Genomic DNA, 27,463 nt, shown 5'->3' with positions numbered 1-27,463 from the left:
ATGATTAGTTGAGATTGTCAATATATACAGGATGTCCTGGTAGGAACACTATTTTAATTCTGAAACCATTAGATAGCTTCCTCCCCAAAAGTAGTCAACTGAACGAGAACTATTTGTCTGATCGATCGCCATAGATACGCGTTCAGTAACGAATATTTACATCATATTCCTAGAAGTTCTAAGTCTCCGTTTTCAGCTCATTTACTGCGGCTACCATCGTGACATAATGTGATTAACTCCGTTAAATAACAAGTAAGCATATATATCCTTAACTTGGGACATGCCTCCATGGCAAGGCCAAATTGCGCTTCTCTTTCCTGGTTGGGACTGGAGTCAACTCATTACTTCAGGCCACTTACCGATGCTTGCAAAACCTAATGGTTTTTCTGGGAGTAGCTGCAACAAAACGTCGTGTTGGAGAACGGAACGCCTTGCGTACTTTTATCCCGGACGTGGAAGATGAGTTTTTTAAATCCGAACGTCGGAAGTTCATTAGAAGGTACGTCGCTCAGGCTGGGTGTGTTTCAGTGACGAGTGCCACTGTAGGCGTCAGTTCCTATATCAAGTTCAAAAATGGTTCAAATGGCTCTGAGCACTATGGGACTCAACATCTTATGTCATAAGTCCCCTAGAACTTAGAACTACTTAAACCTAACTAACCTAAGGACATCACACACACCCATGCCCGAGGCAGGATTCGAACCTGCGACCGTAGCAGTCCCGCGGTTCCGGACTGCAGCGCCAGAACCGCTAGACCACCGCGGCCGGCCCTATATCAAGTAATCAAAGTATTTGAGGTTAAAAATATTGCGTGTCAGAACAAAAACAAAAAATTAGTGTTTGTGGTTGTCTCAGCACCAGTCTCTGGTACAGTTAGGTGTGGAGTCCAGTATTCCAGCATATGGCGAGCTCGGTGTAGCTTCCGGAGTACCCCCAGGGCGGCGTTTTATCAGAACAAAGGGAGATGTCACACCAGTACGCAGTTGTGTCGAATTGGGAGTCATCTGGTTTCGAGTTCTGTAAGCCTCTCAATGAAGTGGTGTTGCTTTTCATAGATTATACACCTACATCTACCCGCGCTGATAGCTGTGCGCAATAAAGCGTTCTCTTCCGGGATGGGGAGATGAACCGGTCCTGATTCGAATCCAACCAGCGGACTAATGAGGAGGGCCGGTGTGGTAGCATGCCTGGATGTAAATTTTAGACAGTTTCCCAAATCCCACTAGGTAAATATCGGGCTGGTATCCACATACCGCCTCAGATACACGCTACAGAAACATTTAGAAAGCAATCTCATACTTGCTTATGGGATGTAAACGCGCCGATTTGGTTCACTGAGTCTATCCTGGGGTGTGAATAGAATGATGATCTTAGATGTTTAGTGGTGCCTATAATCAGCAGACCCTACAGTTATATCCATATGACTACTCCGCAGTTCACGTCCCAGTGCTTGGAAGAGAGTTCAGAGAACTACTTTCAGACTATTTCTCAGCCGATGCACTCTCGAATGGCACGTGAGAAAAACGAGTACTCTGGTCTTTCCAAGCGAGCTCTGATTTTATTACAGTGGTCATTTCTCCTCATGTACATGGAGGTATCAAAATATTTCCGAATTCGGAGGAGAAAGTTGCTGATTGAAATTTTGTGAAAAAAATTTCCCCAAAGTGAAAAAGTATTTGTTTCAATGATTCCTGCACTTACTTGCTCATATCTGTGACAGTCTCTCCTCTATTTTAAGGTAATATAAAACGAGCTGGAGAACTTTTAACATCGCAGCGCGTCAGCAATCGTGAATAATTTGATGATTATAAAGAATTGGCCTCGATTAGAAATAGAAACCGGATGTTGACCTAGGCTTCGGCGCGGATAACCACGCCTTCTTCGGAACACACTAAAACTACATGCCTCTTTAGGCAATTTGTAGTTCTTCGAAATACACTAAAACTACATGCCACTTTAGACAGTTTGTAGTTTTAGTGTGTTCCGAAGAAGGCGTGGTTATCCGCGCCGAAACCTAGGTCAACATCCTGTTTCTATTTGCAATCGAGGCGGATTCTTTATAATCATTATAAAACGAGCTGCTCTTCTTTCAACTCTTTCGATGTCTTCCGTAAATCCTGTCTGATAAGGATCCCACAGCACGTAGCAACTAATGGACAAGCGGAGCGTAGAGAGTGTCTTTATTAAATTGGTTGCACCTTCTAAGAATTCAGCCAACAAGACACAGTCTTTTGATCTTCTACCCCACAACATTTTCTGTGTGATGGTTCTAATTTATGTTGTACGTAACTGTAATCCTCGGGCTACTTTGTTGAATGGGCAACCTTTAAATTTGTACCATTTATCATGTAACCGAAATTTAACTGATTTTTTTTAGTATTCATCTGGAGAATCTGACACTTATTGTTTTGTTATTTTATCCATGTTAGAACTTGTGAAATATGCGGTCGATAATTATTGTTGGTGAATAAAGCAACCAGCCAGAAATGCTTTTAACTTGCCATTATTTCATTGCAATAACCGGTTTCGAGTTACCATGTCCATCTTCAAATGGCTAATATTTCCTATGCCATTGCTGTTTTGCTCAACAACACGCGACGTGCTGATGAACAGAACATCAATGTAATTAGAAATTTCACCCATCTGAAAATGGGCGTGGTAACTAGAAACCGTTTATGGCAATGAAGTAAAGCATTTCAAAAGCATTTGCGATATTCACCAACAAATACTTATTATTTTTCACGGTCAATTGTTCCTTTTCGCGCCATACATATATATATCTAAGTCGTTTTGTAATTCATATTGACCTTTGATGACTTTACTGGATGATAAAAGACAGTATCATCTGCAAACGATTTAAGAGAGCTGCTCAAACTGTCTCCCAAAGGTTTAAGCAGATAAGGACTAGTAGAGAGCCTGTAACGCTACCTTGGGGAACGCCAGATATCACTTCTGTTTCACTCCACAGCTTAGCATCAGTTACCGCGAAATGCTAGGTTTCTGCCCGGAACTCACGGATACAGCCGCGCAGCTGAGGCGATACTCCACGGGCTGGCACGCAGCCATCTTGAATTACGTTTGTGCTGTTTCCTTCAACAAGTCCTAGCTGATTCCTTTCCTTAATCTATCACAATTGTGCTCGTGGTGCTTCTCTATTAAATGCTGTGCCAAGAGGACTGTATACTTCCTCTTCACGACGAGACCGCGCTGACTACCGTTTCTTCGGTTTCACTACATCTAAGCGAAGAATCTAGAAATACAGTACAGCAGGAGTCACACCATCATTCTACACTCCTGGAAATTGAAATAAGAACACCGTGAATTCATTGTCCCAGGAAGGGGAAACTTTATTGACACATTCCTGGGGTCAGATACATCACATGATCACACTGACAGAACCACAGGCACATAGACACAGGCAACAGAGCATGCACAATGTCGGCACTAGTACAGTGTATATCCACCTTTCGCAGCAATGCAGGCTGCTATTCTCCCATGGAGACGATCGTAGAGATGCTGGATGTAGTCCTGTGGAACGGCTTGCCATGCCATTTCCACCTGGCGCCTCAGTTGGACCAGCGTTCGTGCTGGACGTGCAGACCGCGTGAGACGACGCTTCATCCAGTCCCAAACATGCTCAATGGGGGACAGATCCGGAGATCTTGCTGGCCAGGGTAGTTGACTTACACCTTCTAGAGCACGTTGGGTGGCACGGGATACATGCGGACGTGCATTGTCCTGTTGGAACAGCAAGTTCCCTTGCCGGTCTAGGAATGGTAGAACGATGGGTTCGATGACGGTTTGGATGTATCGTGCACTATTCAGTGTCCCCTCGACGATCACCAGTGGTGTACGGCCAGTGTAGGAGATCGCTCCCCACACCATGATGCCGGGTGTTGGCCCTGTGTGCCTCGGTCGTATGCAGTCCTGATTGTGGCGCTCACCTGCACGGCGCCAAACACGCATACGACCATCATTGGCACCAAGGCAGAAGCGACTCTCATCGCTGAAGACGACACGTCTCCATTCGTCCCTCTATTCACGCCTGTCGCGACACCACTGGAGGCGGGCTGCACGATGTTGGGGCGTGAGCGGAAGACGGCCTAACGGTGTGCGGGACCGTAGCCCAGCTTCATGGAGACGGTTGCGAATGGTCCTCGCCGATACCCCAGGAGCAACAGTGTCCCTAATTTGCTGGGAAGTGGCGGTGCGGTCCCCTACGGCACTGCGTAGGATCCTACGGTCTTGGCGTGCATCCGTGCGTCGCTGCGGTCCGGTCCCAGGTCGACGGGCACGTGCACCTTCCGCCGACCACTGGCGACAACATCGATGTACTGTGGAGACCTCACGCCCCACGTGTTGAGCAATTCGGCGGTACGTCCACCCGGCCTCCCGCATGCCCACTATACGCCCTCGCTCAAAGTCCGTCAACTGCACATACGGTTCACGTCCACGCTGTCGCGGCATGCTACCAGTGTTAAAGACTGCGATGGAGCTCCGTATGCCACGGCAAACTGGCTGACACTGACGGCGGCGGTGCACAAATGCTGCGCAGCTAGCGCCATTCGACGGCCAACACCGCGGTTCCTGGTGTGTCCGCTGTGCCGTGCGTGTGATCATTGCTTGTACAGCCCTCTCGCAGTGTCCGGAGCAAGTATGGTGGGTCTGACACACCGGTGTCAATGTGTTCTTTTTTCCATTTCCAGGAGTGTATTTTTGTCCGAAAGCGTAGGAAACCTAAATGTTGGTGGTCGGATGCACCCTCTCAGACTTCGCATGGAGATGTGAACTCTCTTCCTCCCGAAACCGCTCGAGTTGCACATCAACGGAAGAAGACAGCGCAATTGTTTTCTCAAGAAAGAACTAATGAAACGTAGGCGCCAACTTTTAACAACACTGCGATGATGTAATGTCTACAGCGTACTTGTCAACATCCTGTCAAAAAAGAGAAAAAAGAATTCCAAAATCACTGCAAAAGCCATATCAGTTTGTTATTGAAACTAATCTGTGCTGTTGTTAGGTGGAGAACCACAGTTACTTGTAACATAATCTTAGCATCATCTGTCGAATATACTGCGGAATTTGGCCCATTTTATGTACCATGCTTATTGACAATCAGTCGTGCAACGAACAGTAATACGTGAGTGGAAAAGAACGCAGTTCCTCCTCCGTACAAAAAGAGGATAGAATGAATTACAGACTAATATCCCTAGCCTGTCTATTGATAGTAATATATATTATACACTCCTGGAAATGGAAAAAAGAACACATGGACACCGGTGTGTCAGACCCACCATACTTGCTCCGCACACTGCGAGAGGGCTGTACAAGCAATAATCACACGCACGGCACAGCGGACACACCAGGAACCGCGGTGTTGGCCGTCGAATGGCGCTAGCTGCGCAGCATTTGTGCACCGCCGCCGTCAGTGTCAGCCAGTTTGCCGTGGCATACGGAGCTCCATCGCAGTCTTTAACACTGGTAGCATGCCGCGACAGCGTGGACGTGAACCGTATGTGCAGTTGACGGACTTTGAGCGGGGGCGTATAGTGAGCATGCGGGAGGCCGGGTGGACGTACCGCCGAATTGCTCAACACGTGGGGCGTGAGGTCTCCACAGTACATCGATGTTGTCGCCAGTGGTCGGCGGAAGGTGCACGTGCCCGTCGACCTGGGACCGGACCGCAGCGACGCACGGATGCACGCCAAGACCGTAGGATCCTACGCAGTGCCGTAGGGGACCGTACCGCCACTTCCCAGCAAATTAGGGACACTGTTGCTCCTGGGGTATCGGCGAGGACCATTCGCAACCGTCTCCATGAAGCTGGGCTACGGTCCCGCACACCGTTAGGCCGTCTTCCGCTCACGCCCCAACATCGTGCAGCCCGCCTCCAGTGGTGTCGCGACAGGCGTGACGGAGGGACGAATGGAGACGTGTTGTCTTCAGCGATGAGAGTCGCTTCTGCCTTGGTGCCAATGATGGTCGTATGCGTGTTTGGCGCCGTGCAGGTGAGCGCCACAATCAGGACTGCATACGACCGAGGCACACAGGGCCAACACCCGGCATCATGGTGTGGGGAGCGATCTCCTACACTGGCCGTACACCACTGGTGATCGTCGAGGGGACACTGAATAGTGCACGGTACATCCAAACCGTCATCGAACCCATCGTTCTGCCATTCCTAGACCGGCAAGGGAACTTGCTGTTCCAACAGGACAATGCACGTCCGCATGTATCCCGTGCCACCCAACGTGCTCTAGAAGGTGTAAGTCAACTACCCTGGCCAGCAAGATCTCCGGATCTGTCCCCCATTGTGCATGTTTGGGACTGGATGAAGCGTCGTCTCACGCGGTCTGCACGTCCAGCACGAACGCTGGTCCAACTGAGGCGCCAGGTGGAAATGGCATGGCAAGCCGTTCCACAGGACTACATCCAGCATCTCTACGATCGTCTCCATGGGAGAATAGCAGCCTGCATTGCTGCGAAAGGTGGATATACACTGTACTAGTGCCGACATTGTGCATGCTCTGTTGCCTGTGTCTATGTGCCTGTGGTTCTGTCAGTGTGATCATGTGATGTATCTGACCCCAGGAATGTGTCAATAAAGTTTCCCCTTCCTGGGACAATGAATTCACGGTGTTCTTATTTCAATTTCCAGGAGTGTATATTATATGTAAAAGTCATAGAATACCTCCCAATATTGTGTCGGACCACCTTTTTCACGGCATAATGCAGCAGCTCGACGTGACATGGGCACGAGAACAGTTGGAAGTCATGTGCAGAAGTATTGATCCACGCTGTCTCTATAGCCGTCCATAATTGCGAAAGTGTTGCCGGTGCAGGATACTGCTCCTCACAAACGACTATTAATCAAATTGCGTACATATGGATATCGTCTCAGTTGTGTGACTGGATTCGTGATTTCCTCTCAGATAGGTCACAGTTCGTAGTGATAGACGGTAAATGATCGAGTAGAACAGAAGTGGTATCTGGCGTTCTGCAAGATAGTGTCATAGGCCCTCTGCTGTTCCTTATTTACATAAATTATCTAATTGATAATCTGAGCAGCCCCCTTAGATTGTTTGCAAATGACGCTGTAATTTACGGTCTAGTAAAATCATCAGACGATTAATTTCAATTACAAAATGATCTAGAGAGAATTTCTGTATGGTGCGAAAAGTGGCACGTGGCACTAATCAAAGAAAAGTGCGAGGTCATCCACATGGGTACTAAAAGAAATCTGAAGAATTTTGGGTATACGATAAATCGCACAAATCTAAGGGCTGTCAATTCGACTAAATACCTAGGAATTACAATTTCGAGCAACTTAAATTGGAAAGACCACATAGATAATATTGTGGGGAAGGCGAAACAAAGACTGCGCTATGCTGGCAGAACACATAGAAGATGCGACAAACCCGCTAAAGAGACAGCCTACATTACACTTGTCCGTCCTCCGCCGGAATATTGCTGCATGGTGTGGGATACTCACCAGGTAAGATTGACGGAGGACATCGAAAAAGTGCAAAGAAGGGCAGCCCGTTTCGTGTTATAGCGCAATAGGGGTGAGAGTGTCACTGATATGATACGCGAGTTGGGGTGGTAGTCACTGAAACAAAGGAGGTTTTCTTTGCGGCGAGATCTATTTACGAAATTTCAATCACCAACTTTCTCTTTCGAATGCGAAAATATTCTGCAGACACCCACCTACGTAGGGAGAAATGATCATCATAATAAAATAAGAGAACTCAGAGCTCTAACGGAAAGATTTAGGTGTTCCTTTTTCCCACGTGCCATTCGAGAGTGGAATGGTAGAGAAGTAGTATGAAAATAGTTCGATAAGCCCTGTGCCAGGCACTTAAGTGTGAATTGCAGAGTAACCATGTAGATGTAGATTTTGTGCACGAAATGACTTCTCGATTACGTCTAGTAAATTTTCGATAGGATTCATGTCGGTCAATTTGGATGACTAAATCATTCTCTCGAACTGTCCAGAATGTTCTTAAAACCAGTCGCGATCAATTGTGGCGCACTAATGTGGCGCAGTTTCGGTCATAAAAATTCCACAGTTGTTAGGGAACATGCTGTTCATGAATGACTGCAAATGGTCCACAAGTACCCGATCATAAGCAGGACGCATTTCATTCCACGTAAACAGAACCTGCACCACTATCGAGCCGCCACCAGCGTGCACGGTGCCGTATTGACGACTTGAGTCCATGGCTTCGTGGGGTCTGCGCCACACTCGAAACCTACCAACAGCAATTACCAACTAAAATCGGGACTCATCTGACCAGGCTACAGTTTTCCAGCCGTCTAGGGTCCAAACGATGTCGTCACGAGCTCAGGAGAGGCGTTGCAGGCGATGTCGTGCTGTTAGCAAATGCACTCGCCTCAGTCGTCTGCCCATTAACGCTAAATTTCGCCGCACTGCCCTACCAGATACGTTCGTCGTACGTCCCCACATTGATTTCTGCGTTATTTCACGCAGTGTTGCTTGTTTATCACCGACAACTCCAAGCAAACGCCACTGCTCTCTCTCGTTAAACGAAGGCCGTCGGCCACTGCGTTGTACCTGTCAATAGCTAATCATACACACCTGGAAATGGAAAAAAGAACACATTGACACCGGTGTGTCAGACCCACCATACTTGCTCCGGACACTGCGAGAGGGCTGTACAAGCAATGATCACACGCACGGCACAGCGGACACACCAGGAACCGCGGTGTTGGCCGTCGAATGGCGCTAGCTGCGCAGCATTTGTGCACCGCCGCCGTCAGTGTCAGCCAGTTTGCCGTGGCATACGGAGCTCCATCGCAGTCTTTAACACTGGTAGCATGCCGCGACAGCGTGGACGTGAACCATATGTGCAGTTGACGGACTTTGAGCGAGGGCGTATAGTGGGCATGCGGGAGGCCGGGTGGACGTACCGCCGAATTGCTCAACACGTGGGGCGTGAGGTCTCCACAGTACATCGATGTTGTCGCCAGTGGTCGGCGGAAGGTGCACGTGCCCGTCGACATGGGACCGGACCGCAGCGACGCACGGATGCACGGATGCACTACCTTGAGCAGTTAAACAGAGAACCGACTCGTGGCGGTAACATATTAGACCTTCTGGTGACAAACAGACCCGAACTATTTGAAAAAGTTAACGCAGAACAGGGAATCAGTGATCATAAAGTGGTTACGGCATCGATGATTTCAGCCGTAAATAGGAATATTAAAAAGGGTAGGAAGATTTTTCTGTTTAGAAAAAGTGACAAAAAGCAGATTTCAGCGTACCTGTTGGCTCAACACAAAAGTTTTGTCTCAAGTACTGATAGTGTTGAGGATCAGTGGACAAAGTTCAAAACCATCGTACAATATGCGTTAGATGAGTATGTGCCAAGCAAGATCGTAAGAGATGGAAAAGAGCCACCGTGGTTCAACAACAGAGTTAGAAAACTGCTGCGGAAGCAAAGGGAACTTCACAGCAAACATAAACATAGCCAAAGCCTTGCAGACAAACAAAAATTACGCGAAGCGAAATGTAGTGTGAAGAGAGCTATGCGAGAGGCGTTCAATGAATTCGAAAGTAAAGTTCTATGTACTGACTTGGCAGAAAATCCTAAGAAATTTTGGTCTTATGTCAAAGCGGTAGGTGGATCAAAACAAAATGTCCAGACACTCTGTGACCAAAATGGTACTGAAACAGAGGATGACAGACTAAAGGCCGAAATACTAAATGTCTTTTTCCAAAGTTGTTTCACAGAGGAAGATTGCACTGTAGTTCCTTCTCTAGATTGTCGCACAGATGACAAAATGGTAGATATCGAAATAGACGACAGAGGGATAGAGAAACAATTAAAATCGCTCAAAAGAGGAAAGGCCTCTGGACCTGATGGGATACCAGTTCAATTTTACACAGAGTACGCGAAGGAACTTGCCCCCCTTCTTGCAGCGGTGTACCGTAGGTCTCTAGAAGAGCGTAGCGTTCCAAAGGATTGGAAAAGGGCACAGGTCATCCCCGTTTTCAAGAAGGGACGTCGAACAGATGTGCAGAACTATAGACCTATATCTCTAACGTCGATCAGTTGTATCATTTTGGAACACGTATTGTGTTCGAGTATAATGACTTTTCTGGAGACTAGAAATCTACTCTGTAGGAATCAGCATGGGTTTCGAAAAAGACGGTCATGTGAAACCCAGCTCGCGCTATTCGTCCACGAGACTCAGAGGGCCATAGACACGGGTTCACAGGTAGATGCCGTGTTTCTTGACTTCCGCAAGGCGTTCGATACAGTTCCCCACAGTCGTTTATTGAACAAAGTAAGAGCATATGGACTATCAGACCAATTGTGTGATTGAATTGAGGAGTTCCTAGATAACAGGACGCAGCATGTTATTCTCAATGGAGAGAAGTCTTCCGAAGTAAGAGTAATTTCAGGTGTGCCGCAGGGGAGTGTCATAGGACCGTTGCTATTCACAATATACATAAATGACCTGGTGGATGACATCGCAAGTTCACTGAGGCTTTTTGCAGATGATGCTGTGGTGTATCGAGAGGTTGTAACAATGGAAAATTGTACTGAAATGCAGGAGGATCTGCAGCGAATTGACGCATGGTGCAGGGAATGGCAACTGAATCTCAATGTAGACAAGTGTAATGTGCTGCGAACACACAGAAAGATAGATCCTTTATCATTTAGCTACAAAATAGCAGGTCAGCAACTGGAAGCAGTTAATACCATAAATTATCTGGGAGTACGCATTAGGAGTGATTTAAAATGGAATTATCATATAATGTTGATTGTCGGTAAAGCAGATGCCAGACTGAGATTCATTGGAAGAATCCTAAGGAAATGCAATCCGAAAACAAAGGAAGTAGGTTACAGTACGCTTGTTCGCCCACTGCTTGAATACTGCTCAGCAGTGTCGGATCCGTACCAGATAGGGTTGATACAAGACATAGAGAAGATCCAACGGAGAGCAGCGCGCTTCGTTACAGGATCATTTAGTAATCGCGAAAGCGTTACGGAGATGATAGATAAACTCCAGTGGAAGACTCTGCAGGAGAGACGCTCAGTAGCTCGGTACGGGCTTTTGTCAAAGTTTCGAGAACATACCTTCACCGAAGAGTCAAGCAGTATATTGTTCCCTCCTACGTATATCTCGCGAAGAGACCATGAGGATAAAATCAGAGAGATTAGAGCCCACATAGAGGCATACCGACAATCCTTCTTTTCACGAACAATACGAGACTGGAATAGAAGGGAGAACCGATAGAGGTACTGAAGGTACCCTCCGCCACACACCGTCAGGTGGCTTGCGGAGTATGGATGTAGATGTAGATGTAGATGAAGACCGTAGGATCCTACGCAGTGCCGTAGGGGACCGCACCGCCACTTCCCAGCAAATTAGGGACACTGTTGCTCCTGGGGTATCGGCGAGGACCATTCGCAACCGTCTCCATGAAGCTGGCTACGGTCCCACACACCGTTAGGCCGTCTTCCGCTCACGCCCCAACATCGTGCAGCCCGCCTGTCGCGACAGGCGTAAATGGAGGGACGAATGGAGACGTGTCGTCTTCAGCGATGAGAGTCGCTTCTGCCTTGGTGCCAATGACGGTCGTATGCGTGTTTGGCGCCGTGCAGGTGAGCGCCACAATCAGGACTGCATACGACCGAGGCACACAGGGCCAACACCCGGCATCATGGTGTGGGGAGCGATCTCCTACACTGGCCGTACACCACTGGTGATCGTCGAGGGGACACTGAATAGTGCACGCTACATCCAAACCGTCATCGAACCCATCGTTCTACCATTCCTAGACCGGCAAGGGAACTTGCTGTTCCAACAGGACAATGCACGTCCGCATGTATCCCGTGCCACCCAACGTGCTCTAGAAGGTGTAAGTCAACTACCCTGGCCAGCAAGATCTCCGGATCTGTCCCCCATTGAGCATGTTTGGGACTGGATGAAGCGTCGTCTCACGCGGTCTGCACGTCCAGCACGAACGCTGGTCCAACTGAGGCGCCAGGTGGAAATGGCATGGCAAGCCGTTCCACAGGACTACATCCAGCATCTCTACGATCGTCTCCATGGGAGAATAGCAGCCTGCATTGCTGCGAAAGGTGGATATACACTGTACTAGTGGCGACATTGTGCATGCTCTGTTGCCTGTGTCTATGTGCCTGTGGTTCTGTCAGTGTGATCATGTGATGTATCTGACCCCAGGAATGTGTCAATAAAGTTTCCCCTTCCTGGGACAATGAAATCACGGTGTTCTTATTTCAATTTCCAGGAGTGTACAATGAAGGCTTTCACGACCAGATGTTTCAGCTGCCGAGAATTCTTCCAGGTTGTATAACCGTGGTCCATGGAACTCTTTTATCCCTGACGTTTCGTCCAAAGCGATGTTGGATATCTTCGGAGGTGCTCCTGGTTGTGCTGAGTCTTTGGACGAAACGTCAGGGATAGAAGAGATCCATGGACCACGGCCATACAACCCGGAAGAATTCTCGGCAGCTCAGTAGCTAATGCCTACAATTTGGTATTCACGGCGCGCTCTTGACGCATTGGATCTCGGAATACTGAATTCTCTAACGATTTCCGAAATTGAATGTCCCATACATGTAGCTCCAACTATCATTCAGCGTTGAAAGTCTGTCAGTTCACGTCTTGAGGCCATAGCCACGTCGGAAACCTTTTCACATGACTCACTAGAGTACAAATGACAGCTCCGCCACAGGAACGCCCTTTTATACGTTATGTACATAATACTACCGTCGCTTGTTCAAATGGCTCTGAGCACTATGGGACTTAACATCTGAGGTCATCAGTCCCCTACTTAAACCTAACTAACCTAAGGACATCACACACACCATGCCCGAAGCAGGATTCGAACCTGCGACCGTAGTGGTCGCGCGGTTTCAGACTGAAGCGCCTAGAACCGCTCGACCACTCCGGCCGGCACCGTCACCTGTATATGTGTATATCGCTACCCTATGTTTTGTCACCTCAGAGTAAACCCTCTGCCGTAAAAATTAGTTAGATTTTTTGTAAATGTCTCCCAGTTAGTAAATGTAGGTGAACAGGTGCAATCTCTCTTCCTACAGCTGCAAAAAGCGATTTAAATCCTACCTTGTTGTCGACTTGCATCTGAGCTATGGACTAATAGAATAACACGTGACTGACTTGAAAAGTTTTCGAATAGTTGGACCCTGTAGGTGATAATGGTCGGTGAAAGTGAAACAGAAACAAAGTGCATGAAATGATAAATCTTGTACGATTGTTGCAGGTGCTCGAAGGAAAGTAAATGAACGTAACAGCGGCTGTACCACAAGGGAGCGTGGTATGAGCGCAATGTTCTCAAGAAACATAAACTATTTGCCAGATTTTGCCAACAGCACTCTCAGTATGTTCGCTGACAGTGTTGATGTCTTCAGGAAACTGTCGTCGCTGGACGACGGCAAGGAAACGTGGACTTACTTGGATAAATTTTGCACTCGGCGGATTGGTTGACAGCTCTCTTGAAATGTGGATAAATGGCAGAAAAGGTACGTAACAATGAGCAAGTATACAACAGTATTCGATTACAAGAATGTAAATCAACATCTGGAGCGCGTTGTATCGTTTACATACATAAGAGTAACACTAAGAATCTACGTGAAATAAAGCAGACATTTAAAATCTACAGTGGGAAGTTTTTGCAAGGATCTTGGAAATGTGTAGTGAATTTGTAGTGCAAACAGCATGCAATACTCTTATGCAGTTGTTACAGCATTTGGGGTCATTGTCAAGCGAGTATGAAAGCATATACGGAAAAATTCAGAGACGCACTGTAGGAAAAATATCTTTGGAAGAAAGGAACTGCTACTCACTCTTAAACATGTTAGATAATTTCGGAGATCAGGTAGCTGAGACGCGTACCATAGGATGTTAATCGTAGTGCTCTCGCTCAACACACAGATGAAATAAGACAGAAAATCTCCAATACTGACACCAGTTATCCTCTGGAAAGCACTTCAAGGTGGTTTCCGAATTGTGTATGTCGATGCAGTTGCAGACTTATAGAACTAACTGGAATCTAAACACGGATATCTTCTGCCGAGTTACTCTCTTTACATACGGTGGCACAAGAAATATAGCACTAAAAATTTTATGTAACTGCTGTGTCACATATTCTGCCTTTAGCTACTAGGTGTGAAGGGATAAAATGAGTAACTGAATTGATATACACTATACAGCGTGAATAACTGTACAAGAATCATACTGTTTTGATAAGCAAGCTCTGTTCCTCTGACCAGCTTTCCAAGGCCACTGTAGGAAATTTAAACTCCACACTGAGTTCTTATTCAAGTGTCCAAAGTCTTGCCAGCAGTTATATTAAAGTACAGAATGTGATTCGCCAAGTGGTATTTCGTTATTTCGTAATTTTGGTGCTTCCAGAAAGGGAACTTAGTATGATAGCCATCGTCGTTCAAGTCGACTTGAAATACACTTGGATTCAGTCAGAGTTGGCAGGATACCTACAAAAGTTTTTTGCTAACAAGGTAAAAGCGCCAGTCAATAAATTTTGGTTGATTGTGTTAGTTGGTTGATTTGGAGGGAGGGGACCAAACAGCTGCGTCATCGGTCCCATCGGATTAGGGAAGGAAGTCTGCAGTGCCCTTTCAAAGGAACCATCCCGGCATTGGTCAGAAGCGATTTAGGGAAATCACGGAAGACCTAAATCATGATGGCCGGACGCGGGTTTGAACCGTCGTCCTTTCGAATGCGAGTCCAGTGTGCTAACCACTGCGCCACCTCGCTCGGTCGATAAATTTTATGCGACATAATATTCCGTCTATCAAATATTGATGGAAGGTACTAGGGTACAATGTTTAGCTTTAGAAGTAATACCGCAGCTCTACGTTTCCGAAAACAGCCTGGACGCGCTTAAATACGTTATTAAAATGTTGGATAGGTATTTGAATGACCATTCCCTTTCTCTATAAAGCTCTGTATGTAGTGAGGAGAGTAGGACACATTGTCAGAAGGAAGGGAGGTTCTGATATCAGTCCAACCAACATGATTTGCTTTCCTGTAATTTCACTACACATGGCTGCCGAGGTTATTTGTTCGGCTAGGATGTGAGTGATTCACCTTCACAGCCTTCTGCACCTGAGAAAGTGCACCGTCCTTAAACAGTGATATTAGGAAACTCTTAACGTCAGCGAAGACTTCGTAGTTTACGAAACATGAAACTTAAGCGTCATTTTCGTCTCGCTCAACAACTTCATGTTGTTTACTACGTTATATCTAATTATTTTATTTATGTGACTGAATTCAGTAGCGATATCCTTTATCCTGTACTCAAGCCCTGCATTTATCTACAGGGTGGCGCACGAAATGTGTTACCAATTGTTTCTTTCACAATTTACGAAGCACATTAGATATCCCGCTGGGATCTCTACAGCAGTACCAGCAAAGCTTGGAAAAACAAATGAGTTAGGAAATGACGTGTAATTCACGATACTGCCGGTAGGAGACTAGTAAGCAGCAATGGCTGACAATGGAAGACTGACGACACAGCAACGATCGGCAATTATGTTAGTTTTTCATGAAACGAAAAGCCTTGTTGTGACTCAGAGGCGTTTTCGACAAGAGTTTAACACATTATGGGTCCCTTGCAAGAAGACCATCCACATGTTGCACGATAAATTTGTACAGGAAGGAACAGTATTGGATGCGAAGCGACCTCGGCCTAAGCCTGTTAGTTCGCCGGAGAATACTGAAGCGGTACGAGTTGCTGTACAGAGAAGTCCCGGGAAATCGTGTAGAAAGGCAGCAGTGCAACTGGGAATATCCAGACGCTCCGTTCAACGCATTCTTAAAAGTGACCTCCATATGTACCCATACAAGATGACCTGTGCACAGAAGCTCACTGAAGAACACAAGCAGCAGACTACTGTTTGCTCAGTGGGCAGAGGATATGGAAGAAACTCTCAACAACGTTTGGTTTTCAGACGAGGCGCATTTTCATTTAGACGGTGTGGTTAACAAACAAAATGTACGCTTTTGGGCCACTGAAAACCCACAAGTGCTTCATGAACGACAACATTATGCACCGAGTATTACAGCGTGGGCAGCAATTCCCAGTCACGGACTTATTGGACCCTTTTTCTTTGAAGAAACTGTAAACAGCGAACGTTATTTGAGGATGCTTCGCAATAGCTTCATTCCACAGCTTCTTGCTACTGCCTTGCCCTTCAACACGCAGTGGTTCATGCAAGATGGAGCAAAGCGACATACTGCAAACACTGTGGTGGAGCATTTCGACATGCGGATCATTCTCTCAGGTTTCCAGGTCGCTTCAATGACGGACAAAATTGGCCCCCCAATAGGCCAGACCTCAATTCATGTGACTTTTTTCTTTGGGGGTACCTAAAGGAAAAAAATTTCCCGAAACCTCCACGTGATTTAATGGAGCTCAGAAGACTTATTCTTCAAGCTTGCAGTGAATTTACGGAAGACATGTGCCGTAGGTTAATCACTAACTTCAGTGTTCGTTTGAAGGAAGTTAGGAAACGAAATGGTGGACATATTGAACATGTGCTGAGTTAGAACAAATCTCCATGGAAGGCTCTTCATTGTAGTATATGTTCCTTTCATATTGTATTGAAAATAAAGTTTACATTCAAAAACAAAATGGTTACACATTTAGTGCGCCATCCTGTACAAGCCAGACCCCATTCTTCCACAAAGTGGAAATTTTGCCTGTGTCGTTCGCAACTTGTGTATGATTACTAAATGCTGATACTGTAGTGAAGACGTCAGCAGTGTCAGTAAATTGTCTGGGAATCTGCTAGCTTTAGGAACCTGTGTCACTCATAACCAAAAGTTTTTGAGTTATATAACAGTGTTATTTACCTTTACTGATCGACGTTTCAGTAGTATTGCTGATATCTTCCTCAGTGAGCAACGTCTTTACGCTGGCTGTGAGCCCTGTTCACCATCCTGAGAATGGTTCCTTTCATATGGACGGCCTGCTAATGAGGTGACGTGATGACTGGGTGTTGTGTGCTGTCCTTAGGTTAGTTAGGTTTAAGTAGTTCTAAGTTCTAGGGGACTGATGACCATAGCTGTTAAGTCCCATAGTGCTCAGAGCCATTTGAACCATTTTGCTAATGAGGTGAAATTTTGATAAGTTTGTTTTTGGATAGGTTTCGCTTTGAGTAAACAATTTTTTTTTCTTCTGTTTCGTTGAAGTTACATCATCTTCCGCGATATTTTTTTATTTTCGTTGAGTTAAATAGCAGGAAAATGGATTTGAGTGTAATTATGTAATTTCAGTTTTTAAATAAACTATTCACAATTTCGAAAAGAGACAAAATATGTTGTACACACCTTGTTAGCACTTGCTATGGGTTTTATGGCCTTCTGCATTTTGTGTTATAGCTGTTTTTCGTTCACTATTTGTCATCTGCTACCATAGAGAAATTACTGTAGGAAAACTATTTACATAACAACACTGTAAGATTCGCAGTGATAAATTTTCTGAGTAAATAACTTTTGTACATTAATTTGTCTATGCTTGCAGATGACAAACTGTGAAAGAAAAACAGCTATAAATCAAAATACGAAAAGCCATTACACCCACTGTAGATTCTAACAGGATAGATACAAAATATTTTTTCTGTTTTCGAAACTGAATACTTTTATTAAAAACTGAAATTATGTATTTACAGATAGCAAAGAGCAATTTTCCTGTAATTTAAAATAAAGCAAACGAAGAAACCCATTGATGCTGGTGTAACTTCAACAAAACATGTCGGGAAAAAAGGAAGAAAAAATGTATACTCTAGGCGGGTCCCTTCCAAAAACAAATTGTTTTGTAAGGAAACGCGGGTCCAAAGAGTGGGCTTCATCCTCAAGATTGAATGTTGATAGGTGAAAAGGATGATGAACAGATGCAACTTGTGGTGTCACCGCCAGACACCACACTTGCTAGGTGGTAGCTTTAAATCGGCCGCGGTCCATTAGTACATGTCGGACCCGCGTGTCGCGACTGTCAGTAATTGTAGACCGCGCGCCACCACACGGCAGGTCTATAGAGACGTACTAGCACTCGCCCCAGTTGTACAGACGACTTTGCTAGCGACTACACTGACGAAGCCTTTCTCTCATTTGCCGAGAGATAGTTAGAATAGCCTTCAGCTATGTCCATGGCTACGACCTAGCAAGGCGCCATTAACCATTTCTAGAGAGAGTCTCACTTGTATCATCAAGAATGCTGTATACAAATGATGGATTAAAGTTAAGTATTCCAGCAGCTACGTACTTTTCTTTATAGCATTCATTACGTATCCTGTTTCAGACCTAACGCCAGCCGGCGTGTGTAAACGCGTGCCTTTCGGTTACCCGTCACTGTGGACTGGCTGTCTTGTCAGTCCACAACAGGACTACCGATTGGTTATAATTAAAAAGTAGCTACTCGCGGAAGTCCAGTGTTGGTTCTAACTATCGTATGACAGTACAACTTGGTAGATAAGCTAATACGTTAATGTTGGACCCTTCACGATGGAAAAGAATTAGCTTCAATTTTGGCCACTAGGTGCAAATCTGGCGCTATACAACATCTCACTGACATCTCTGGTGCTCATATTGAACATATTGTGTAAGCGGCAATTAATAATAAAATCAAAATTATGCCTTTATCACCTTGAGACCTTTTCTGCCCATACCCCTTTGCTAATCCATCACGAATAGAAACATTTACTATGTATTTTCTTGGACTCACAGCATCAGATTTGCACCTGCTGGACAAAATTGGAACTAAAATTTTGCCTGCATAAATCGGTTTCACACTAACGCATCAGAATACCTACCACGTCCCGTGCCGTGCGAATATTACAGCCCACCCTGTGTTTCTGTGAGTAGCTACACTTTAATTATAATTGCCTGGTACTTGGTATGTGATTCTCAGGAGTGATTAAATCTGTGAGCCGGGCCGAGACTCGAAGTCGGGACCCTGGCGGAATTAGGGCTGTGAGGACGGGGCGTGAGTCGTGCTTGGGTAGCTCAGTTGGTAGGTCACTTCCCCGCGAAAGGCAAAGGTCCCGACTTCGAGTCTCGGCCCGGCACACAGATTTAATCTGCCAGGAAGTTTCATATCAGCGCACACTCCGCTGCAGAGTGAAAATCTCATTCTGGATTAATGGTTTACTTCCGGGTGTTCAGCTGACCAGTTGTTTCATATTTCTGCGCGATATTTAGACGGCCAGCCCATCATCTTCTTCAGGTTGGAGTCTACGTACTCAGTACACATAATACAAAACTTGCAGCACCTGGGTCGGTCGTCAAAATATCGCGCAGAAAGATTAGAAGCAACAAGCCGAAAGCATACCAGTAAACTACTTGGAAGATTTAATGTGATACTAGAGCAGCAGGGTGGTACTCACGGTTGCTACCAGGCAAGGGAGAGCCTGTGGTAGGGCAGACGCAGGCCAGCCCCAGGCAGGCGAGCACCAGCAGCAGGTGCTCCGCCGCCCACCAGGATGGGCCGGCGCCGCCACGTCCTCTGGCGGCCATCGCGTGTGTGGCGGTCCCGGCGGCCGACGCGCCGCACGCCCTTCTTGAGCAGCTTCTCCGCCACCACCCAGAGCTTGAGGAGGCCACAGGCCGCGCCTCCGCACATGCGGCTCCCGACGTCTCGCCTCCGTGTTCCGTGGTTGCCGGCAGCGCTGGCATCCGTGCTGCGAGTGCCGCGCGCGACCTGGTGAGGCAGCGGCTGCGGCTGCGGCTGCGGTCCGCGCGCTCTGACGTCACCGGCGCCCTTGGCCACCAGCGGTCGTCGCGGAAGACGCCGCGCTTGCCGAAACGGCAGGCGGCGCGTGCGGTTTTCTTGCCCCCTCTACAGCCCTACAGGTCCTTCACTCCTGCTTTTTGTCTTTCCAACGTCAGAGCCGTCTTCTGAGAAGTGGCACAGCGCAAACATTACGACTTCAATTTCTTTCTTTCGCAATAGTTCGTTGTGTGACATTAATGACCTCACATACGGTGTTGTCTTAGGTGTAACAAACAAACGACTAGTGATATAAATACTTCGTGTTGGGTTGGGCATAGGTCATGTGACACTCCTCAAGCTCTGTGCAGTGAGGGAACTGCACGTACGACAGTCTGATTTAAAAGGACGCTATAGACAAATGTTTTCTATGCGTTTATACTGAGCAACGCACCGTGAGATCACAAGGAGGCATATATCCAGCGTCTCGGCTATTCCACTCTTCTTCCGCACTATTGTAGCACACTGCGGTCAATAAATTGTAATAGCATGAAGTCGGCATGCAACAATCAGTAGCTTTGGATAAGTGTATTATATAGTTCGTTGTGCCAAAAGACAAAGTCAGAATATTTAGCACTGAAGGACGTGCAGTTGAGGTCTTGCAAGATCCAGGATGATGAGCTGAAATCGGTCTGCAAATTTAAATACCGAGGGTCGTACATATAGAGGGATGGAGGACTGGAAAGCGAGATACAACACCAAATAAATTGCGGTTGGAGCAACTGGAGGAAAATGAGTGGAGTGTTGCGTGACAAGAAGGTGAGCATTGGGTTGAAAGGGAAAGTGTACAAGTCGGTGGTAAGGACTGCTATGATATACGGGGCAGAGACATCGCCAATCACAGTAGCCCAGGAAAGGAAGATGGAAGTGGCGGAAATGAGGATGCTGAGGTGGATGTGTGAGGTAACAAGGAAGGACAGAATTAGAAATGAATTTGTTAGAGGAGCTGTGAAAGTAGGACCCATGGGGAAAAAGATACAAGAGAGCAGACTAAGGTGGTACGGACACTTACAGAGAAAAGGGGAAGAGTGTATCGGAAACAGAGTTGAAGATATAAAGATTGAAGCAGTGAGAAGGAGAGGAAGACCGAAGATGAGGTGGAAGGATAAGATATCCGGGGACCTAAGGGAGAAAGGATGGAAGAAGGAAGAAGCAATGGATAGAGAACTATGGAGGAGAAGGATCCAGAAGGGCAACGCCGACCCTACGTGACGTGGGACGATAAAGAAAGAAAGAAAGATGCTTCGTTATGCCAATCAATAGCATAGAATAGATAGAATAGCTAGGACTAAGACCATCTACGTTAAGGGCCGGTTCGAGACCTTTTTCCCAGACGAGTGACTTATTTCGATCTCGCCCCCGAATTTCTCTCTCTCTCTCTCTCTCTCTCTCCTCTCGTACCCCCCCCCCCCTCCCTTGCCCTCGCACACTTTCACCTGTGTAAGTTTTCGCTCCTAGGAGGGGCGTTCAATAAGTAAAACAACACTGTTTTACTTGGTTTCACTCAGAATTCCAATACACTGCGTTACGAGGGTTGCCAGAAAGTAATGCACCGCATTTTTTTTCTCAGCCGAAAGCAATGCTACGAATGCGGAACGTTACGTATGTATTATTTGAAATCTTATGAGTGAGCGCGCCAAGTTTCCGTCACTTCCGACAGATAACGTAGCTGCCGGACAGTTTCAAAATGGCATCTGTAGGTAATGTACTTTACAAGCAACGTGTCGTCATTGATGGCTCTGAGCACTATGGGACTTAACATCTTAGGTCATCAGTCCCCTAGAACTTAGAACTACTTAAACCTAACTAACCTAAGGACAGCACACAACACCCAGCCATCACGAGGCAGAGAAAATCCCTGACCCCGCCGGGAATCGAACCCGGGAACCCGGGCGTGGGAAGCGAGAACGCTACCGCACGACCACGAGATGCGGGCTGTCGTCATTGAATTTCTCACCGCAGAGAAAGGAACTGTGGGGAATATTAACAAACGCTTGTGCAAAGATTATGGAGCATCAACAATCGACAGAAGTACAGTTAGTCGCTGGGCACGGAGGGTGAGGTCATCAGAAGGCGGTTCGGTGGAGCTCGACGATTTGCAGCGGTCGGGCAGACCATCCACGGCTGTCACACCTGAAGCCCTGACCTAGCGCCCTCGGACTTCCACTTGTTTGGGTCGTTAAAGGATAACACTCGTGGAAGACATTTTGAGGACGATGAGGAGGTGAGTCACACAGTGAAGCACTGGCTCCGTCACCAGGACAAGGATCGATACCGACTGGGCATACACGCCCTTATTCCGCTCTGGAGGAAGGCCGTAGAATGGGATAGAGATTACGTGGAAAAATAGAGTGTGCAGATAAAACACCATTCTTTCGTTTGTGTAATTCTCATTATGTTCAATAAAGAATTGTTGAAGGAAAAAATGTGGTGCATTACTTTCTGGGTATCCCTCGTATTTCCCATTATTTTGGCTGCAGAATTCTATTTTTCAACATAATATCCGTTCAGAGGGACGGCCTTAGGCCAACTTTCTGGGATGGCCTGTTTGCCCGCATGGTACAACTCTACTGGTCGACGTCTTGCTCCAACAATAACCTCCCCATCATCCACGTACTGTTTCCCGCGGAGTGCGTCCTCGTTGGCCCAAACTCGATGCTCTTTCTGGTCTCCTATTGGGCAGCGAGGAACCCAGTGGAAACACACCTGATCTACAACTGTTGTACGAAAGCTTCTGCACTATCAACAGAGACGTCCAGTTGGACAGCGAGGTGTTTGACTGTGATCCGTCAATCACCTCGAATGAGTTGCAGAAGCCACAGCTACGTGCAGCCGCCCGGCACGCAGGAGATCTGACAGATTTGTGCGACTTTACTGCAATGATGACAGATGCCTCGCCCAACGACTCACCGTGCTTTTGTCTCCGTAGACGTTCTGCAAGCGCCTACGAATACCTGCGATGCTCAGGTTTTCTGCCAAAAGAAACTTAATGACAGCCATCTACTTGGAACGCACTCGGTTACAGACGCCATTTTGAAAGCTCCTTATTGTGCCGCCACCTATCGGAACTTCATGAAGTTACAATGGCCGACGCGGGAATATTCCAAGATGTACCACGACAACGTCTGTATTTTTGCAACCGACATTGGCTGAGAAAAAAAAAAGATGCCTTACTTATTGTAAGCCCTTCGTAACTATGACATGCACTATGAGCACCTCTTGCACCTGGACGCTGCTCTCAGCTTTGCACCCCAGTCTGCCTCTGCTGTACATAAATCTTACACCTGTCGCGCCTCTAGCTCCCCTTTCAGGCCGGACGCGGTGACCGAGCGGTTCTAGGCGCTTCAGTCCGGAACCACGCGGCTGTTACGGTCGCCGGTTCGAATCCTGCCTTGGGTATGGATGTATGTTATGTCCTTAGGTTAGTTGCCGGCCGGCGTGGCCAAGAGGTTCTCGGCGCTTCAGTCCGGAACGGCGCGACCGCTACGGTCGCAGGTTCGAATCCTGCCTCGGGCATGGATGTGTGTGATGTCCTTAGGTTAGTTAGGTTTAAGTAGTTCTAAGTTCTAGGGGACTGATGACCTCAGATGTTAAGTCCCATAGTGCTCAGAGCCATTTGAATCCTTAGGTTAGTTAGGTTTAATTAGTTCTAAGTTTAGGGGACTGAAGACCTCAGCTGTTAAGTCCCATAGTGCTTAGAGCCATTTCCACCATTTTTCCCCCTTTCAGCTTCGCGCCCCAAGCGGCGACTTGTGTCGCTTGGACCCTGTCTTACATACTGTATATAAGTATAGATTACGCAACAACTCTCTCATCCAGAAATCACATTTGATTTTTTTTCTTTTTTTTCTTTTTTTTTTTTGAGAAGATACGAGTGATATTCGCAACTACGACACTCACTCAAGAGTGTCACATTGTTGTGTTTTCAGGAGCCTTTGTTCTTCATACGGCTGCACGATTGGCATATACGTGTGTGGACGCTCCAAGGAAGAGGAATGTTGACAGACTGCATTCGTCATCGTCATATGAGCCCATCTGGCGTGATGGTACGGGGTACACACCGCGATCACCTCTGGTCCGTGGCCAATAATTTGGACAGCAGCCGTTATATTTCTGACGTGTTAAGGCCGGTGGCTGTGTCCTTTCATCGACGTATCAACAATGTAACACTATTGAATTTTGTCGGTGCTGACTTGACACCCCTCAACACAGAGTTCGACTGTTGCTCTGGTAAGCACTTTCTCCAAATCTATCAACTCAATGAAAACATAGAATCAAGGTGATGTGTTGGCAGAAGAGCCAACACCGTATAGCTAGAGGAGGCCGAAATGCACGCGTTAAAGCTCACGCAGGCTGGCGTGAGGTCTGGAAAATGACAAGGAATTATAGTAGCCAAAAATAGTACATAGCTTCTGGAATACTTAACTTTAATCCATAATTGTTGTACATCGCTCTTGATGATACATAAGTGCAATCTCAATATACACTGGTAATGGCGCCTTGCTAGGTTGTAGCAAATGACGTAGCTGAAGGCTATGCTAACTATCGTCTCGGCAAATGAGAGCGTATTTGTCAGTGTAACTTCGCTAGCAAAGTCGGTTGTACAACTGGGGCGAGTGCTAGGAAGTGTCTCTAGACCTGCCTTGTGGTGGCACTCGGTCTGCAATCACTGACGGTGGCGACACGCTGGTCCGTCGTATACTAGCGGACCGCGGCCGATTTAAAAGCTACCACCTAGCAAGTGTGGTGTCTGCCGGTGACACCACACAAGGAATGCCGGGAGATTGACACACAACCACTCGCTAGCCTATACGACGTATGAACTCTGGCATAGCATTAAAGTTGCACGGACTCTTCCTTCTACTTCTTTTTCCTAGCCCTATCACGTTTATTAACATGGTTGACATGTTAATCTGGATTTGGCTGTGAAAGTTATAAACGGTGGCCACTCGCCATCTTTGTCGGAACTTTTCTACCCTATCTGGCTGTGTCAAGTCTTATCTCATGTGAAAGCGTAACAATGTTTACGAAATGTTCGCAGATCGTATAACTGAGGACAGACGTGAGAAGCAGTCCGGTATTCATCTAGTCGTATTTGGGAAACTGTCAAAAAACTACATCCAGGCTGGCCGGCACACCCGCCCTCATCGTTAATGCGCGGAAGGATTCGATCCGGGGCCGACGCGTCTCCCCGAATGCCGAAAGGAGCGTGCTAACGCGCGCAACTATCCGGGGGGATTTGAAGCTGCATGGAATGATGTACGTATATCCAACATCCACGCTCAGATTGAATTGATGCCCAGTCGGTTAGCCAGTACAATGTTACACTGCTCGGGTTCCTTTGAAGTTTAAGGAAAAGTGTGATATGAAATCCAGTCCACAGCCAGGTCACTGGAAACGAACGACAAGCTCGGACTGGATGATGATGATGATGTTTGGTTTGCGGGGCGCTCAACTGCGCGGTCATCAGCGCCCGTACAAAGTCCCAAGCTTTACACAGTCCAGTTTTTTCACAATCCAATCTAGCCACCGTCACGAATGATGATGATGATGAAATGATAACGATAACACAAACACCCAGTCCCCGGGCAGCGAAAATTTCCAACCCCGCCGGGAATCGAACCCGGGACCCTGTGATCTAGAGGCAGCAACGCTAGCCACTAGACCACGAGCTGCGGACTCGAACTGGGTGAGAATGAGGGACGAAATCGGCCATATCCTATTCAAAGAAGGCATTCTAGTTACCGTTAAGGAAGACAAGGGGAACCTAAATCTGGTTCCGATTTGAATTTTGTTCTGCTCGATAGTGACTCCTATGTGCAGACCATTGCACCACTTCCCTCAGTTTTAAAGTAGGACGTCGGAGACGTGCGAAACGGGAAGATGCAGGAAATGATCCCCTCATGGCCTTTTTACGCTGCTGACATAGACAGCAGGCAGAGGGGAGGGGGATGGAAGGATATATCCAGGATTATAAGTTAGCATAATTTCAAGATGTTTTCGTTTACAAGAGTCTGCTGCACCTCAACTCACAGCATTCTCTGAGAAGTTTATCGCTGTCCTCGCGTGTCCGTTATGACTGCTGCACCGCTGTTTGCAGGAGGATGAAAATGCGTTGTGCCCTCTGGCACAGTTACGCACCGTTACAATCAATAATACAGCGCAGTGATGATATACGATAACTATACATAGCGGTCAACAAGCATAATGACTTGTAGACAGTCGTCAGATCGGCTATTCGTAATCTGCTGTGTAAACCTCGAGAACGGAGGTGGTTGAGTGGCAATTATTTAGGAGTTTTCTGCAGAGTCGTACCCTGTCTTGTTCGCATTTTGGAGCATGACAGCGCATCCGCAGCACCCAAGACTCTTTGCGAGTTACAAATACAATTTTTGGTCTGCAAATTGCTGGACATGTCGAGTCAGCAACTAACCCAGGCCTTCGACTATCTACAGGTTTTTGTAACATTGCCGGTATTGGGCCAAGTACAGTCAGGCTTTAGGAATAGACTTAGTTCAATGAGTATGGGGAGGATTTTCTGTTACATTCCATTTTTTACCACCATTTATTATTGCAGCTCTGCACAGACGTAGCTAGAACAAACCAAAGACTTTAGCAGCGTGGATATAGACGCCTATTGAAACAAAATTCATATTGCACTCGCATAAGTACTTAGGCATGGCAGCGATAGCTGTGAGTAGGACCCTGTAATTTCAGCAAGATGGTGACCCGTCGCATTTCAGATTGGTACACGAGGGACAACTTCGGGGAACATTGAATATGTCGAGCAAAAACTGTTGCGTTAGCTTCTTTTAATGCCGTTTTCCTTTTAATATTTTTAGATGAGTGTGATGTGCAGTATCCCTCTTGGCACTGAAGCTGATTAGAATGCTCGAATCCATTAAGCGTGTCACAGCATGAGACAGAATTATGCTATGGTCGAAAGACCTGCACAGTCATTACTATGGATATATACTTTGCAACGCAATTAAGGGATCACTTTGTCGAAAAGTCGCAACTATCTCTCTTTGTGACATGGAAGTTTGAAATTTGGCTCATGGATGCCTAAAGTCTTCCTGTGTAATGGTGAGAGAGGGTGGCTCCCTGCGACGCCACCCTCGGGCTCGGCGATCTTCATTTACATCTCCGTGATTACTCTGCTATTCACAATAAAGTGCCTGGCAGGGGGTTCAATGAACTACCTTCAAGCTGTCTCTCTACCGTTCCACTCTCGAACGGCACGCGGAAAAAGCGAGCAATTAAATTTTTCTGTGCGAGCCCTGATTTCTCTTATGTTATCGTGATGATCATTTCTCCCTATGTAGGTGGGTGCTAACAGAATGTTTTCGCAATCCGAGGAGAAAACTGGTGTTCGAAATTTCATGAGAAGATCCCGTCGCAACGAAAAATGCCTTTGTTTTAATGATTGCCATTCCAATTCAAGTATCATGTACTTTTTCGATGTCATCCGTCAGTCCCATCTGATGCGGATCCCACACCGCACAGCAAATCTCAAAAATAGGGCGGACAAGCGTGGTATAAGCAGTCTCTTTAGTAGACCTGTTGCACCTTCTATGTGTTCTGCCAATGAATCGCAGTCTTTGGTTTGCTCTACCCACAATATTATCTATGTGATCGTTCCAATTGCTTGAA

General features: G+C 46.7%; 1 protein-coding gene across 1 annotated transcript in view; it reads right to left on the bottom strand.

The window, feature by feature from the left end:
• Window positions 1–19,742, bottom strand: part of LOC126161992 (protein takeout-like) — a 178,999-nt gene extending 159,257 nt beyond the window's left edge. The window contains exon 1 of the mRNA XM_049918192.1: window positions 19,428–19,742. Coding sequence (XP_049774149.1) covers window positions 19,428–19,716 — 289 coding nt within the window. The 5' untranslated portion in view covers window positions 19,717–19,742. The remainder of the gene's footprint in view (window positions 1–19,427) is intronic.
• Window positions 19,743–27,463: the final 7,721 nt, after the last annotated feature.

The sequence above is a fragment of the Schistocerca cancellata genome, chromosome 2, assembly GCF_023864275.1.
Source record: "Schistocerca cancellata isolate TAMUIC-IGC-003103 chromosome 2, iqSchCanc2.1, whole genome shotgun sequence".
In the NCBI taxonomy this organism is placed as follows: Eukaryota; Metazoa; Arthropoda; class Insecta; order Orthoptera; family Acrididae; genus Schistocerca; species Schistocerca cancellata.
This window is presented reverse-complemented; position numbering and strand designations above follow the sequence as displayed.